General features: G+C 31.6%; 1 protein-coding gene across 1 annotated transcript; it reads right to left on the bottom strand.

The window, feature by feature from the left end:
• Positions 1 to 10,970: 10,970 nt before the first annotated feature.
• LOC107452735 (uncharacterized) lies at positions 10,971 to 16,860 on the bottom strand. The gene is made up of 3 exons (XM_016069310.3): positions 16,568 to 16,860; positions 14,683 to 14,831; positions 10,971 to 12,329 (listed from the first exon to the last, which is right to left on the bottom strand). The coding sequence occupies exons 1-3, from the start codon at positions 16,643 to 16,645 to the stop codon at positions 11,027 to 11,029; spliced, it is 1,530 nt and encodes a 509-aa protein (XP_015924796.2). The 5' UTR covers positions 16,646 to 16,860; the 3' UTR covers positions 10,971 to 11,026.
• Positions 16,861 to 17,935: the final 1,075 nt, after the last annotated feature.

Genomic DNA, 17,935 nt, shown 5'->3' with positions numbered 1-17,935 from the left:
CGGCTGGTATAACAGGTGGACCAGAATGGTGAGCTACATCATACTAAGCCCCGAAAGCAAAGGGTTAACTAAGATATTCATTGTTTAGTTGTGTACAATGTATCATTCTCGAGTCGCAAAAGTTGGGAAGTGCAGTAGGAGCTTATTTGAAACAGCAGGTTAAGTGACAGCCATCTTTGTTCACAAATTAAAAGTCGCACGGTTTTTAAATTTCTTGTGAACATTTGACTGGAACACTCGACTCAATCATCGAATAGGACTAAAATCTCGTATTTTCACCTAGACCTCTAAAGGCGACCCGGGTTCGAATCCCAGCTGTGGCTGGTCGATAAGAACTCTGCACCCACCTTGCACCGACCACTGTGCTGGTATAAAATATCCTCAGTGGCAGACGGATCATGGGATAGAGTTCCCTTCCCATCAGGCTAACAGTGGGAGGTTTTCCTCTCCATGTAACGCAAATGCGGGTTAGTTCCATCAAAAAGTCCTCCACGAAGGTAAATTTCTCTCTATACGTGATCAAGGAGTTCTCTTGTCTTCTGAATTGGGTTCAAAATTTCAAGGCTACGGAGTTGAAGTTTAGTAGCCGTAAACCTAAAATTATGTCGGCTATTCAACGGCCGTAATAAAATAAAATATATCATTTACGATAGGTCATAGATTTACTACTTTTTTTATAAATAATTTTTTTCATATAAGAAGTCAGATTACCTAGTTTTACCTCACTAATGGGGTGGACACAGGGTACGCATGATAAATGGGAAATTTAGAAATTCTAGAACTTCAGTAAAAAGGCAGCAGAAATTTCGATTTTATATGACAATTTAAGAATATTATGCATGTGATTTACATGAGCAGTCAAGACTGTACTTAAAGGTTGGGGGGAGAAAGAGAAGAACAATTATCCAGAAACCCGGAGGGCGGATGTCTCGAGCAAAATTCTTTACAAAAAATGTAGTGCTTATTAATATTTTTTCAAAATAAAATATCAGAAATTTTTTTTATATCTATACAAAATCTAACTTATTCCATGAAATTGATTAATTTTTTTGCATGGTCATTATGCACTTTGTAACTTATTCTATGAAGCTCAAGTATCATCATCTGTACATACAACTGCGCATTATACACATCTGTCATGTATTTTGCACATCTGCAAATATCATGCAATATCACCAGTGTATAAGGCTGCTTTTCGAAGGTTCTGTAGTAGCATGAAATAATGTTTTTTTTTCTTGCAAATAATATGCTATTTTCATAACTGATCTGAGTTTGCAGGAGTTACTCATAACTGTTAGATCAAGTTTAGCCTATCTTCAACCAGCTCCCTCCATGTTTATTCTGAAAATGGCGCAAAACGTCAATATGGAGAAAAGAAACATTTTTGAGAAAATGAAAAAGTTTTTGGGTCTAATTTTTTAATGTTTAAAAACTAACTCCAACGCTGCATTATCTGGGCTCACAAAAATTTGCAAAAAAAATAGGAATTAGGCATTGATTTTGATAAGTTTCATCTAAGTGGGAAATATCGCCAAATTGGTTACTTTTAAAAAAGTATGATAACTTTTAAAATATTTAGGTTATTTGTCAGCTCTAGAGCCCAGATAATTCTTTACGGCAGGATAGCATATACCAGGGATGGCGAACCAGTGGCACGCGTGCCACTTATGACACGCGACACAATATTTTGGGCACGCCACCGATCACAAAGTTTACTATGAAGCATAATAACAATTCAATTAAAATTCACGAGAAAAAGAACAATTAATGCCAAAAAAGCAATTAATAACCATAAAAAAACAAGCNAAGGCATTGATTTTGATAATTTTCATCTAAGTGGAAAATATCTCCAAATTGGTTTTTAAAAAAGTATGATAACTTTTAAAATATTTAGGTTATTTGTCAGTTCTAGAGCCCAGATAATTCTTTACGGCAGGATAGCATATACAGTAAAGAATTATAGATTTGCTTCAAGTGTAAGGCACTTAAATTGTGGCTTTTCATTTTAAATTGGCGAAAGAGCTTCTTAAAATCATATTAAAGTTCCGCTAGCCACCATCACCACTTACTTGTAATTCCGTTCGCATTCCACGCCACATTGTCATACCTCATCGAATGTGTTTCAAGATGCCGACCGACCTGTGTAGGGGGCAAGGAACTGTCCTTGCATCAGAAAGGTTCTGGGTTCGAATCCCGGGCAAGGCATGGATGTTCTTTCTTTCTCTGTACTATATGTCCTCACTGTGGGAGAGATGTTGGCCCACCTAATATGGTGACCCTGAAAGAGAGGTCAACAGAATCGCCCTGTAAATGCCTGAATTGACGGATGTTAACACAGGTGGGCATTGGGGAAAAAAAATATTTCAAGATAAATGAGAAAAAGGCCGCTTGGAGGCCTTAGGCTTAAAGCTAAAATCAGAAGAGAAAAAAGTTTTGTTCCTAAGTTGTGATAAAATTTGTGTTTGGTGTATAAATACCTTTTTTAGCTCACTACCTCCGGGAAAAAAGTTTTCCGAAAATCTCACATGTAAAGGGCATTATTGCAAGATTTCTATTGGTCTTAAAAACCTTAAAAAGTGGTAACAATAAGAAGACGAATCTCGATCACTTAATACATTTGTGACTACCACTATATGCTATTTTTCAATTAAAATTTATCTGCATAAAACCTTTGCCGCACAAGATCTCTAAATATTAAAGTGGTATCTTAAAAATAGAAATTCTTATTATTCTTATTCGCATAGGAAATTCTTCTTTAACCCTTTCGCGCCGACTGTCACAAATACGTGCCAGCATAAAACCGTATCAATCAGGGTAAAAAGATAAAACTGGTAATCAAAGTAATTCTTTTGCAATTTATTTGTGGGCAGAGTTATAATTGTTTGATTTATTTAATTCACCATTACTTTGTTCAAAATAAAACTATTTAGTTATACTTTGAATTAACATTGATTATATATATGATTAAGTTAACAATAATTAAAGTAAAAACAAAGTAAGTCTGTCAAAATAGCAACGACTACATTTAAGTTACCGTTTTTTATTTAATTACAACTTGATTCTGATTTTGTACGAATGCTTTTCTGAATCACCCGTCCCCAAGGGGTTAAGGTTCGTGGGAACCATGAATTAGAAAGTAATGCTTAGTAAAATAATTTATTTCATGAAAATCTCATGTTACAGAAACTACTTTACTACTACTATGTAAAATACGTGGCAACGACCGTATAAGTTAAAGGATATTTATTTCAAAATAAAAATTGTACTAACATACATAGAACTAACAGATATTAGAGTTAAAATGAAAGTAAAATAACATAGCTGTCATGTCTTATGAACATTTCATTCAATTTTATTTTCGTACTTAAAGTGGTATCAAAATAAATTTATGCTTTATTTTCATATTTTGAATTAATAAATATTAAATATTCATCACTGTTTACTTTTTCTAGGGGAGAAAATAAAACAGTTGTACATATCTGCTATTACTTTTAAATAAATCTTAGCACTCATGCATGATAGTTTTCCCGAAAACAAGCTGTATAAGAAAATTATTTTGCTACCAAATTTTACTCTTTTCCGACTTTTAGCTCTGACCACAACTTAAATATTCAACAGAATGTCAAAGGTTGAACTTATTAATGTTCTACTCATCCACAATTCTTCGTTAAATGTCTTAATAAATTCAATTAATCAGTTAAGAGTATATCAAGTGATCAAGTGAAGACTATATCAAGTGAGAAACTTTTCATCGAAAATTCTCTTTCACCTACATAAGTTATTAAAAATTTCAAGTATAGTAAAAGTGAGTTCAGACAAACCTAGAGTAAGTCAGGAAGTTTCAAATACTGAAAATATATTTTCAAAATATCAAAATGAAAATAAATTATGAAATAATACTTAGGATTACGCAGTAGTTCTCTTACAATAATTTATTTGCATTTTGATATTTTCAATTTCTTCTTTCAGCAATTAAAACTTCATGGATTACTCCAGGTTTGCCTAGGTCTGTATTTTGTTATTTAAAACTTTATTCTTTAAAACTATGTAAAAATTTACTTACGTTGCGATTCAAATTTTTTTATTAAATAAAATTTTAAAAAATAGATATTTACTAAAAATTATTTTCAGCATGGAATTACCTTTGAATAAACGAATTTTATAATTGTGTGGAAAAAGTTTTCAATTCGCGTAGAAAGTTCTCGAAGTTTGGAACTGCAAGTTGTTGCGAAGTTGTGCTGCAAATAGCACAATTAACATTTAAGGGGTCCAAATTTTGGACCGCTCTCTTGACCAAACTACTAGGACCATATTTCCCAGATTGCTGCCACCCCCTATAATTTGGGGGTCAGAAATCCGAATCCGTCCAAAAATATTTATGTTTAATCAGAAAAAGTATGTTTTGTGTCTTTTTTTGCAACTTAAAATATCGTCTGCAGTAAATAATTAGCATATTTAAGGTCGCCGCTTCGAAACATTGAGTTCTAGAATGTGAAGATCCGATCATTAGATCAAAAGTTATTTAGGTCGGTCCGTTTATTTATTTATTTATTTCATTTATTTATTTATTTATTTATTTATTTTCTTTTTGAGGAAATGCACATTCAACAAAATGTAGTTACTGTGCTAAAAATTATTCCGGCTATTCTTAATAAAAAAAATATATCAAGCCTGAAGTTGTTTATGTTGCATGGTTAGTTAATGCTAATTAATGAGTTAAATGTAAGACAATTTACTCATTTGCCAAGCATTTATTTATTCATTTATTTATTTAGAATATCGATGCCGACCGATTATACGTACACTTGACCGTGTTGGGTAACTATAGGTTAAAATTTGGAGCCAATATAGACTGAGTGGTAAAATTCATTTTTCTAATCAAATAAGGCGAAAATATGAAGACAAAAAAATACATATAAATGACATATTATTTTTCTCGTGTAGTTTGACTATTTGTATGTTTTTTTTTCTTCTTTTTTTTATTGCTCGAAAGGCTTATTGAATTTTGGAAACACAATTTGCTCATGGAAATTTTATTTTTATGACATAAATAAGTACTACAGGTGTTAAAATGGTGCCTCACCTTCTGCATTTAACATATAAGTTTTTCCAAATATGGCTGACAGTGAACTTTTAATTAAAGCAGTAACTGTTAAAAAAAAAAGGAGTAAAGGAGTAAATGTTAGAAATAAAAATTTTGAAAAGTGATTGAAAATGGAATGATACCCTGACACATAAGAAAATAGTTAAAAATATGCAACACTGAACTTTATTTTAATGAAATTGCATAGCGAAACAATTTTTTGGACATAGACATTATCAGTGTATTAAACGTAGTATTTTCAAGAGAGTTATTTAATAAAATGGTGCCATACATTTTGAATTTGCACTAGTGGCATAACAAGAAATCCTTTATTCTGGGTTTTTTCTGATTCTGAAAAGACACCCTTTCTCACTAAGCGAATTTTTTTTCTAAACGAAAATATACAACACTGAACTTTATTTTAATGAAATTGTACTGCGAAAAATTTTTTTGGTCCTGAATATTATTGGTGAAGTAAACGCAGTATTTTCAAAAGAGTTATTCATTAAACCTAATTAATCCCTATGCCATACATTTTAAATTTACGCTAGTGGCATAACAAGAAATCCTTTATTCTGTGTTTCATCTCATTCTAAAAAGGCATCTTTTTTTTTTCCCTAAAAGAATTGATAAATAATATTAAACATATGATTTTGATAGATTTTTTAAGAAATAACTATTTTTTAGAGAGTTTGTAATACCTACTTGAATTTTTAATCACATGTTTAATTTGTAGACATATATGAAATGAATCATTTTTTCATCTACAAATAATTTAATTCGAATTCAAAAGGTTATTTTTTTTTTAAAAAAATTTACGTAATTTCTGAATTAGGAAGAAATATTTTTTTAAAAAATATATGAATTATAATTATTTATTAAATGTGAATTTTATTTCCGTCGAAATATATCTTATTTAATTATAGCATTTAAAACTTTTTTACTCTATATTGTGAAATAAGAAAAATATAAACTTCCTGCACCTGAATATTTTAAACATTGTACCTTCATATTCGATGCTGACCCAAGTATAAAGTTACAAATGTTAAATGGAAAATTGTCATAATATAAATGGGCCATACAATTTGAGAATGAAGCAAATGGAATGGGAAAAACAAAAAAGTGACGTTTTTAGAATTCTTTTACAAAAATGGCTTATTAAGTGGGAAATGTTTTTTCTCTTTATAATCTTGTGGATCCTTTATTCATCTTGGATCCAAAGGCATGTAATCCCTTGCATTTTGATTTAAAAACATATAAATTTAAAAATATATGAATTTAAAAATATTTGGTTTATTGATATTACTTTAGATAAAAAGAAAATAACTTCATTTTTAAAGTTTAGATGGCAGCACTATTTTAATGAGTTATTTGCGATGATAAATATGTAATTTTGTTCAATTAGACTTACATAATTATTTTGTTAAGGATTTATAGCTTTAACTTTTCATTTGAAAATAAAAATTATTAACTATCAAATCTCCTTCAAAAATCAATGTTATCTAATTTATCATTTAGTTTTCATTTTGTTTCACTTCTCATTTCACCTACTAGATGACAGCACTATACATTTAATCAGCATCGGCAAAATTTAAAACTTAATAGGTATCTATTCTAAAATTACTTCAAAAGAGAGGAAATGTACTGTTAAATCGTAAAAAACAACAGGACTGCTAAACTTAAAATGAATTTTTCTAGTTATATTATGCTATTTATTGCGAAGAGTTATTAAAAAAATATTCCCTGAATGGGTATTTCATACTCAAAATGTCAAACGAAAATATTTAAAAAAAAAATTTACGCATTGAATTATCTTTACTTTTTCTTTTTTGCGAGAAGATAATTTTTTTAAAACTTATTCACATTTTTTGACATGAATGTGAACACTTAGATATAATAATTAAGATATATTCTTAAAAGGCTCAGAAATTCAAACTTTGAATATATTTTAGTCAAATGACAATCAAAGCGTGGAATCAATTAAACAGTGTTTGAAGCTACTACAAAACGCCAATTACTCTTGTTCTATTTTTATAAACAAATACTTCGCTAAAAATATCAAAAATATCAACTATTTAGAGATCTTAATATTATGTTAGCTCCAATTCTACAATTAAAATATCAGTATCTAGCGTTCTTCGAAAAGAACGGGGTTTGTTGTTTTTTTTTCAAAACTATGAAGGAAAAAAGATTTACAAGTAAATATGTACTAATTTTTATTATTCAAGTACTAATTTCAGTACTAATTTTATTATTCAAGTACTAATTTTTAGGAACAAGACAGATCTATTATGTTATATTAATATAAATATTTATAATTGAATCTGTAGTGGATACCCAGTGTTTTACATAAAACTTAAGTGGTAAGTAAAAAGATTAAATATCCATTTACTATCACTTTTTCTCAGGTGTATCTCACATTCAAATGACTTTTTGCCGTCGGCCAATAATTAGTTAACGCGTTGAATGCCACGCTAATTTTATATGGCTTGCCCGTCTGGCAACTTAATTTGCAAATATTAAACAGATTTTGCTGTTTTTTTTAAAAAGGTTCAGCATGATATATCTGAAAAAAGTGGTGAATTATATAAGCCTACGAATTGTTTAGAAATAGTGGTGGATAAAAATTTACTAAATTGAATTTATTAAACCAAGAATCACAATTAATAAACTACCATTTGAAAATTTTCATTCGCTATCCGGAGCAAGTTGAAATCTTTGTGTATATAAATAAAACTATTTTTGCATGTTCCATATTGCATTAATTTCTTCAAACCATTTTAGTAACGATAATAATATTAAAGAAATTAAAAACATTAAAAATTTACTCGAATTATGCGTTTCGAATAATCTTGGCTTCGCCGGTCATCGGTGACCCCCGTGGCGCTACGAACAAATTCAGTGCTGGTCACCGGTGACCCCCATGGCATTCAACGTCTTAAAGAAAAGTGAAACCTTCCATTAAAATTATATTTCACTCCAATGAAGAAGAAAAAAGGTATTTTTTTTTTTTTTTTTTTTTTTTTTTTTTTTNTTTTTTTTTTTTTTAAATTTTGCGGTTCTTGATTTGTCATTTTTTAAGAAAGTGTAGTACAATTTCTATTTATTTTTCATACCTTATAAAAATAATTGAATATAAAGATGTTACTGCGAGACACAAAAATTAAGTAAAAAAGACTTACAAAATTTTGTTTCAAATTTGAGATAGTTCCCGGTTTTAGCTTACACTGATTATAAAGAGTTGTGTCAAAAGTATACGCATTTTAACTTAATTATTTTGCCACCATTACTTTTTTGTTGACGATGGCTTATCGCTGTCTCGCAACAAGCCCAAGTTTTAAGTGTGGGAAGGAATTATAGTATTTTTTAACTACAATATAATTTTATTTTATTTCATAACCGGCGTTGAACAGCCAATCCTATTCTGAATTCACAATGCTCAACTCCGTAGACTTGTAATTTTGGCCCCCACCCAGAAGTCTAGGGAACTTCTGGATCAAGCAATGGAAGAAATTAGCTTTCGTGGAAAGCTTTTTGTTGCAACTAACCCGCATTTTACTTAAATGGAGAGGAAAACCACGAAAACCTCCCACGATTAATCAGACAGAAAGGCTACCACTGGGGATATTTTACGTCAGCTCTAGTGATCGTTGTGAGAGTGGTGCAGAATTCATATCGACAAGCAGTTGCAGAGATACGAACCTAAGTCCCCTCATTCGGGGGAGAGCGCTCTTTTCCCAGAGCCACCATGACTCTAATATCATCTAATTTTAGTTTACGACCGTCGTTGAACAGCTGACCCAATTTTGATTTAACAATTACCAAAATTTAACTCCGAATATCATTTAACTAAGTAATGCGCTTGTTAGGATGGGTTTTTACGAGTATTCTGGCGAATTTTTGAAACATTCCCAAAAATTGGAGGAAGATTCCAAGCCAATGTTTAATTTTTTTTATTATAGCTTTAAAAGTATCTATCAAAAGCTAGGAGCCGTGATGGCAGAGCGTTCGCCCTCCATTGACGTGAACCGGGTTCGAATTCCAGCGAAGACTGGTCTATACGAATTCCGCATCCGGCTTGCACCGACCACAGTGCTGACGTGAAATATCCTCAGTGGTAGACGGATCATGGGTTGGAATCTCCTTGCCGTCAGGTTAACCGTGGGAGATTCCGGTGGTTTTCCTCTCCATGCAACGCAAATGCGGGTAAACTCCATTAAAAATTCTTCCACGAAGGTTAATTACTCCTAATACTTGATCCAGGAGTTCTGTATTGGGTTTAAAATTAGAAGGCTATGGAGTTGAACATTAGTCGTAACCCCAAAAATTGGGTTGACTGTTCAACGACGGTTGTAAAATAAATTCTAACGCTTTCAAAATTCGTCAGATAGGCGTCAAAACCCCCACAAGATAATTTACCTCGAATTAGAGATTTTATTAGGTGAGTAACCAATATATGAAATGACACTACATCAGATATATCTGTCTAAAACAAGTACTGAGAATTTAATTTTTTCAGATGTTAATCTGTTGAAGGTACGAATTTTTTAAATGTGGCAGCAGCTAAATTTCATGAAAAAATTATTTCTAAATTCCTAAAAAGTAAAGCACATTATTTTTTAAAAAAATATATGATTTTATTAGAAATACCCTTAGTTATAAAGTTATTATTCATTTGTTACGACAGCATCTTTTTAATTACAATTTAAGGAATTTCAGTTTCAATTAGATTTTTTAAGGTTTGTAAGGTCCTATACTAAATGTGGCCATCAATTTTTTAGAGCTTTTTAAACAATGCATTGTTATGCTATTTTAATTTTTTTTTTTTAATCAGTTTTACGACAGAATGGCTCCGACGTAAAATGAAATAAAAATATAGTACCTAAAAGTAAAAACCCAAAGCTAATAAGGGAAATTAATTTTGCTAAAAAATTAAAAGTAAAAAGTTCAATTCTTCGTACTTAAAAATTTAATTACACACAATCTTAATATTTGTAATTTTAAAATAGATAAATTCTTAATCCATAAAATAAATTCTTAATCCATAAAAGGATAAAAACAGGAAATACAATATTTTGACCTAGGTTTAATAGCTCATTAAGCCGCATTTTTACCTCTATGTCATGTTTATGACTACAATAATCAAGCAATATGACCAATCAATATTTGCTAAAGTTTCGTCTTATTCTCTTAATCGAAATAATTCTATTGATATTCTAGTAGGTTTTTCTGAACTAAACATGTGTCGGCGTTTCCAAAACAAAATAAAGATTTTAGTCAGGGAACTAAATGTTTCTAAATTCTATATGGTTTTTAAATTAGTAACTAAACTACAACTTTTATTGTTTCTTCTGCAAAGTGGCCTGAAATTTACGGCTTATAAAGCCAGCTTAAAGAATTTTCAATTTCCAATTCATAAAACACACAGTACAATATCAGTTTACATATACATGTATACTAATATATTTAGTATGATTTATAAAATAGCTATCAAATATCTTTTAAAATACCTCCGTGCATTGCTCTATTTCCATTTTGCATAAATGCTGGTTTATTTATTTAATACTAAATTTCCACCTTTAAGGAGTGTTTGGTATAAACGTTATTTTTTCTTTAAAATTAAAGTTTCTAAAGTGTTAAATCATATGATTTGTGTGCCAGTTTTGATCCTTAGCTTAAAATATTTCTCAACAATAAAAACTAGCTATTCCTTATAGCGCTACTTTTTTAATAACTAAATTTTTATCTACCTGCTATCTTTCATTTCATTGGCACAATTTTATCGAAATAATTTCCGAAAATTCTAACTATATAAATTTTGGGGCATTTTTTGTTAACCCCCGTAAGATTCTTATTAAGACGGTTATTCAGAAAACTTGAAAAAAAAGCAACTTGTAAAACTTTATTAAAAATGTAAAATAACTTAAAATTTTTGACATTTCTTTAAAAATAAGCTTGCGACGTATAGTCTGAAACAGTTTCTACAACCGGATGTCTTCTAAAAGAAAACAGGAAATAGCAAACACCACTGATACAAATCAAAGCAAAAATTGCTACCAATGCTCTTAAAAAGGAACTGAAGCTAAATCGGTCAGACACATGCTCCCCATCAATTCTAGTTGAACGCTTCGGTTCAAATGGCACTTTTATCTTCACAATTGAATCAAGTTCAGACAAGTCTGAGGATACAGATTGATAACTTTCATTGTTTCTTGGCAATGCAGACTCTACCATAACTGTAGACTGCTCCAAATCAACAGTTTGTTCCGATTTGATCACGATGACATTCATTCCTGGAGATATTAGTTCAGTCTCAAATTGCCTAATTGCACGTTTTGAACGACCATTTTGTTCAGAGTCTTGCGTCGTGCCATTTTGGTTCGTTTGAATTGTTGCAGCATCAGATTGAATTACAGAATACGGTGAAACCACGCTTATTTTCTCCAAGAGGAATTCATTCTGTTCATCTGCAGCATACTTGAAAAACAAATCTACGTCTTCGTGTGATCGCCTCTGCCTATCAAATCTCTCAAACGCAGTAAGAGACGCTGGTCTTTTAGACCCTTCTGGTCTCTTTACCAAACCTTTAGTTACTATATCACTGAAATAAAAACCTTTTTTGTGATCAATTGCACCACATTTCCTTTCACATTTGTCTTTGCAAATTTCTGCTCCACAAGTAATATAAAGACGTCTTCTAGCAACTATAGAAAAATTCTTTACAACAGCATACGCAATCATCTTCGAACTACTAAGTGGATTTCTAAAAGCAGTAAAATTCGATACTAAATCAAATTCTGAAGAACATCCGAAAGGACTAGATATTTGATAAAAATTTGTCTTTTGATTAACTGTGCGATCATCGTGTCCAATACAGTTCATTACCACCATGTCCCGATACAGACCTCGATCTTTTACATGATAGACCAGCAGAAGAGCATCTTCAAGGCCCATTGTGTCAACAATGTCTTCTGGTAAAACTGAGAGAGGATTTTCAAATGATATCCACGTATTTAATACTGGTTCACTCCAGATATTCTTATTCAAATCCGTGATGGGACATTTAAGCTCACAAGTAACATTTTGAATATAATCGTAAACCGTCTCCAGCATACGATGATGAAAAACTGCTATAGTATTAAAGCCAATGAGCTTATTGGAAACATTTAATATCTGCATTTTACATGAGTCATGAAGTAGAGTAAGAGTTATTTCCAAAGCAGTTGAGTTTGGATGAAGCCCATAACTAAAAAATAACAGTACTTTTTAGTTCATTATATTAACTTTCAATGATTCAACTTATCAATAATAACTATAATTTTCAATGATTCAACTTATCAAACATTCAGAAAGCAAATTTTTAAAAAAAGAATCTAAGATTGTTTTAGAAGTGACAGAACTCGAGATCAGTTCTTTGGTTGTAGACAATTAAAAAAAAAATTTTCGTACAACATGTAACGAAAGGGTAATTCAGTACAGTTATACAATACAATCTTTACTAGATGACACTCTTCGATTTAATGAGTGAATATATTTGAACCATAAATTAAAATCTTGTGCTGATGCTAAACCTGCTAGCTCATCAATGGTTACAGATGCACGGACACTTATACTCAAATAATCACTAATTACACAATTAAAATACTGCAAGTTTGCAAAGAATGCTTATATTGAATATAAAATACCTACTTAATTATATATCTATCGTATATTATATTTTAAATTTTATTGCGAACTTATAATTTGAAGTTTAAGGCCGTCTCAATAAGCATCCAACTTTAAACGCAAAAATTCTGATTTCTCCTAGCCATTTGTATATAATTTTATATATATAAGATGAAGAGATACAAATTTATAAACCTGTGACTAAACGTATTTTTTGTTCTGCAGCAGTAAGAAGTTTTATAACCAGTTGTTAACGCTATATTGTTTTATTTTATAATGCCTTCAGAAGCTTCGAAGTAGCGTAACTTTGAGCAGTTTTTAAATAATTTATTTAAATAAATGTACTGAAGGACTCAGAAGTACTTTTTCAACTATGATGCGTAATGAAATTGGAATAGGGATAATGAATGTTCTGTTTGATTGTGCTTCAGTAACTTGTAAATTTTTCAGTGGAGTAATAAGTTTTAAAAACTTATTACTTATCTTATTAAACTTATTTGCAAGGATTTAAAGGTTCTTCAGCAATTTTGGAACACAAACTTAAACCTTTTTTGTTGCAATTCTGTAAAGACTAATCATAGTTGAACTTGAGAGCATTCCTTCAAGTACTTTAAAGCTTTCCTAGGTAAAATTAGATTATCGGTATACTTTACGCGATATTTATAAACGAAACTTATTTTAGATGTTATCTATTAAACACGTTAAAGTAGTAGTAAAGACTTGCCTCCTTTGTGTTTCAAGGGCTTCAAGACCGTGATCACATAGCGATCACGCGATTTGTCCTCCACAGTCCACGGTATTACATATAAAACGAGTATCTGAATCTAGCTGTTCAAGATCACTCTGGCGTGATTTCAATACGGAACTCTTATTTTACATCTTGTAGTAGTACAATAAGTACTTTCTAGTACGTACACTCTCGAAGTATGCTGGACTAGGTAAGCACTTATTTCTCATTATGCTGGTCCTAAAGGGGTTAAGGACAAACTGATAGAAACCGAAAAAAATTTAACTCATTAGATTGGCTCTTACATTTTAATAGACTCTTAAACTTATCTTAAAATTCTTTGTATTAAAATATAAGTTAATAAATATAAAGAAGATAAAATCTAAATACACATTTTCTTTTTAAATCTAGTCCAAAAACAAATTCGTCGTTGCAGAAAATTTATTTTGTATATCTGCTAAGTTGCAAAACTGAATATACACCGAAGAGCCATTTCATTATGACCACCCTGCTAATACCGTGTACGACCACCTTTAGCCCTCAAAACTGCTAGCACCCGCCGTGGCATTGATTCCACAAGGTGCTGATAGGTAGTCTGAGGTATCTGGTACCAAGCGCTCACCAACTGGTCCTGCAATTCCCTCACATTGCGAGGGGGTAGCGTGGCAGCACGAATTTGGTTTTCCAAGTAGGACCACAAATGCTCTATTGGATTAAGGTCAGGTGAATTTGGGGGCCAAGACATGACTTGAAAGTCACTGGAATGTTCCTCGAACCAATCCATGACGATTCGACCCTTATGACATGGTGCATTATCCTGTTGGTAAACACCATCCCCCGCAGGAAAAACTGTTGCCATGAATGGGTGAACCTGGTCTGCAACTATGTTCAAGTAGCTTACAAACGTCTGGGATTGTTCTATGAGGATTATGGGTCCTAATGTGCCCCATGAAAACATTGTTCCTGGGCGAGAAACCATGAAAACCTAGGATGGTCCATTGTTATAGATAGAGGATGGTCATAATGTGATGGCTCTTCGGTGTATGCTAGTGACTGAATATATACTAGTTTATAAGATACAGCGCAAGAAATGAATGCGACTTGGCTGCAACAAGCTAAAAGTAGCGAACTGCGATAATACTTACACAAAGTAAGTAAAAATTAAACAATAACTTGGTAATAACCTTTAGCAACTTTAAAAGCTCACCTGCAAGTAGGATCGTAATAATGCTCAGGGACAAAAACTATCCCACTAAAAGGGTATTTAAAAGTCATCTGCACTTTCATTACAGAATTGTCACAACTAACCATAAGCTCAGCATTGTTTTGTCGTAATCTTGCACCCACGGCATTAACCTAAGAAATAAAAAAGTACAAAAATAAATAACTTTTTATGTTCAAATTTGCTACAAAGTGATTAAATAGCAGGGTGTTCATGAACAGGAAAAATTCAAAAAATAGAATTTGAACTTTTTATCTATTCTAATTGCTATTTTTTTTTATTCCTAACACCAAAAACGTATTTGTGAATAAAGGAACTATAAATAACTTAAACTGCTCAGAATAATTCCTAAATTTAAATCCTTTCAATTTCCAACAACCTCATTAAATATTTGCCACAATATTAAATTTTTCTTGGTTGTTACCAACATTGACATTCTTCGTTGAAAAAAAAACTTCCAAAGGGTTCTACTAAAATTATTTTTGAGAAAATATCCAAATTTCTGAACAAATCTGTGTTAATGGAAAAATAAAACAGCGTCAGAATAAGAAATTTATTGATAACTGCGCGTTTCTTAAGCAGAAATTGTGAGATATAACATGAAATAAAGTTTAAATTATGATCCAGAAAAGTTTCGTTTTTATATTGTGTTTAATTAAATATTGAGAGCCTTAATTTTGAAATGAGGAACAATAAATTAATCAGCTTTTTAAGACGAGATAACAAAATTCATTTACGGTACAATTTTAGAGTATACAATACTTATACAGTATACAATACTTATAATTTCCTCTGACAGAAAAATGGACATGTATGTCGATTGGTCTATAAAAATCTTTCGAGGACCATACAAACCAGGATAAACTTTTAGAAGAAATTTTAAAATTTGTTGCCTCAATTTACTTTAAAAATGATATAATGAAAAAGATTCAGTTTTTCATTTCATTTGTGTGACTGCTGAAGATGTCTTTTTAGCAGTAATTATTTTACTTTGTTTACATAAGATTGAATATTGACTTAAATAGTACTTAATTCTAAGTCACGATATAAAAGATCGTGTCTCAAAAGATCGTGTGAAAATGTAAAAGGTAAGAACAGGTCAGCACAATAATATAATTCTAGTATAAACAGAAATTGAAGTCAACAATAAAAACTTGAATATCATTTTAAGACAAAATGATAAAATTTGGTATTTCAATTAATCTTTATAGTATATATAACAAAATGCTTCCCTGAAAAGAAGTAAAGACCAATACGGAAATAAATTACTTTATATATTGTACAAATGCTTCTAAAATTATTAATATTTACATAGTTGCCCAAAGGTATTGATTATTATTATTATTATAAAAGATTTTCCAGAGGTATTGAAAAAAAAACATTCCACTAATTTTTAAATGTTACAAATTTGTTTAAATTATGTTTTGGGGGTGATAAAATTGAACAAATTCATTCACACTTGAGTCAATTAAACGCAATTTCTTCCTAACATTCATTTTACCAATCATAACATGGACATTAGATTGATTTTAAGATTATTAGGAAAAAGTTTTCTAAAAATTTAAATCTATAAACCGATTTTAAGCAAACTTAAAATTTTTTTAAAAAAATTGAGTTTTTTTAAAGGTTTACATTTATTCTGCGAATTCTTCGTAAATCTTACACTGAATAATTTTAATGATTCGTTCCCAAAACTAAATTCCTTTAAAATGTATATTTAATTTCTTTTTTAGCGTTTACTATAGAGAGTTAAAAACTGAGTTATCAGACATGAAGGTTAAAAAATTTCCTAACTTTAAAAAAAAACTTAATAAGCGATTTACGGCGAATCTATTTGTGAAACTTCTCAACACCATAAAAAATTACTTACCAACATAGAGACAATCAGTGCTTTGTACAACATCGAAAAAATCACATTGCTAGAACTTTTGAGACTATTTTTATTCATGGTCGTCTTCGTATAAAAATAAAAACCAATAAATGAACGTTAAAAGTATGAAATAATCACAATATTTGTAACACCAGAACAATACTGGTCATTTGACCTGCAAGGTAATGTGAAAGCATATAGTGCGTAACTGGCTAATCGTCAGCTTATTTTTTATCAAGAATGAAAACTTAGATGACGCTACTAGATTGATTACAAAATATGACTTGGGAGGTTGAAAATGCTAAGATCTCGATAGAAAAGGTCTCGGGTTCATTTCCCGAAGTCACTGAAGATCTTTAGTCTTTACAAGCGAGTTTAGCAACTATCTGAAGTAAGATAAATTAACTATCAAGCATTGAAAGCTTGACAAGTAAATGTGCTGGCAATTATTGATAAGGTTTCTTGTTTTAACGCACTGCTGAAGTTAAGCATCACTTGCATAGGTAAGAGATCGGGTGGGTGACCACTTTGATTGGTCTGCTAAGGAACCGAGGATGTGCGGTATCATCCCTCATTAAACTGTTTTACCGATTTCGCTTGCCAGTCGTAGGAGTACCAAAGCGGGGAAGTCATCTCCTTTTCTGCAAAGGATCAAAATTGTGATGTTTATTTGCGATGAAAATCGTATTATCCTGAGGAATGTTGTCCCGCAGTGGACTGATCGTAAAGACACGGTTCCCAGTAGATCACCGAAGTCAAGCATCACTGACTACGGTCAGTGTGCGGGTGGGTGACCACTTCCATCAGCCTGCGTAGGGACCGAGGGTGTGCGGTATTGGTCCTCGTTAAACTGTTCTACCGTAAAGTGCTCGACTTCGCATGCAGGTCATCGGGCTACCGAAGCGGGGGTGCCATCCCCACTGCAGAGGATCAAAATTGTGATGGCATGTCTTCGGATTATCCTCAGGGATGTTTCCCAGACCGTCACCAATAGCCCATTGTGCAGCTCTAGTGCGACGTAAATGAACAACAACAACCTGAGGAATGTTACCTGAACTGTTGCCAGTAGCCCATTAAGTATCACTAGTGTTATGTAAATAAAATAGTATTTCTACGAATTAAAAAACATATTGCAGAATCATGAAGATCGTCATCCTTAAATTAAGCTGTTGCGCACTATTCCATTGTAGGCTCTAGGGTTTTTTATTTGTAACTTCAAGGCACGAACTGTTCCGCAGTGGACTGATCGTTAAGACACGGTTCCCAGCAGATCACCGAAGTCAAGCATCACTGGCTGCGGTCAGTGTGCGGGTGGGTGTCCACTTGGATCAGTCTGCGTAGGGACCGAGGGTGTGCGGTATTGGTCCT

Source organism: Parasteatoda tepidariorum, chromosome X2 (genome assembly GCF_043381705.1).
Source record: "Parasteatoda tepidariorum isolate YZ-2023 chromosome X2, CAS_Ptep_4.0, whole genome shotgun sequence".
NCBI classification, from domain to species: Eukaryota; Metazoa; Arthropoda; class Arachnida; order Araneae; family Theridiidae; genus Parasteatoda; species Parasteatoda tepidariorum.
Note: the sequence above shows the minus strand (reverse complement) of the source record. Positions and strands in the feature narration are given on the sequence as shown.

Excerpts from the sequence above, each read along its gene's own strand:
- LOC107452735 (XM_016069310.3), bottom strand. The coding sequence starts at position 16,645 with ATGAATAAAAATAGTCTCAAAAGTTCTAGCAATGTGATTTTTTCGATG. Across the intron at positions 14,832-16,567 it reads CACTGATTGTCTCTATGTTG|GTTAATGCCGTGGGTGCAAG; the intron begins GTAAGTAATTTT and ends TTTATTTCTTAG. Across the intron at positions 12,330-14,682 it reads TATTACGATCCTACTTGCAG|TTATGGGCTTCATCCAAACT; the intron begins GTGAGCTTTTAA and ends GTTATTTTTTAG.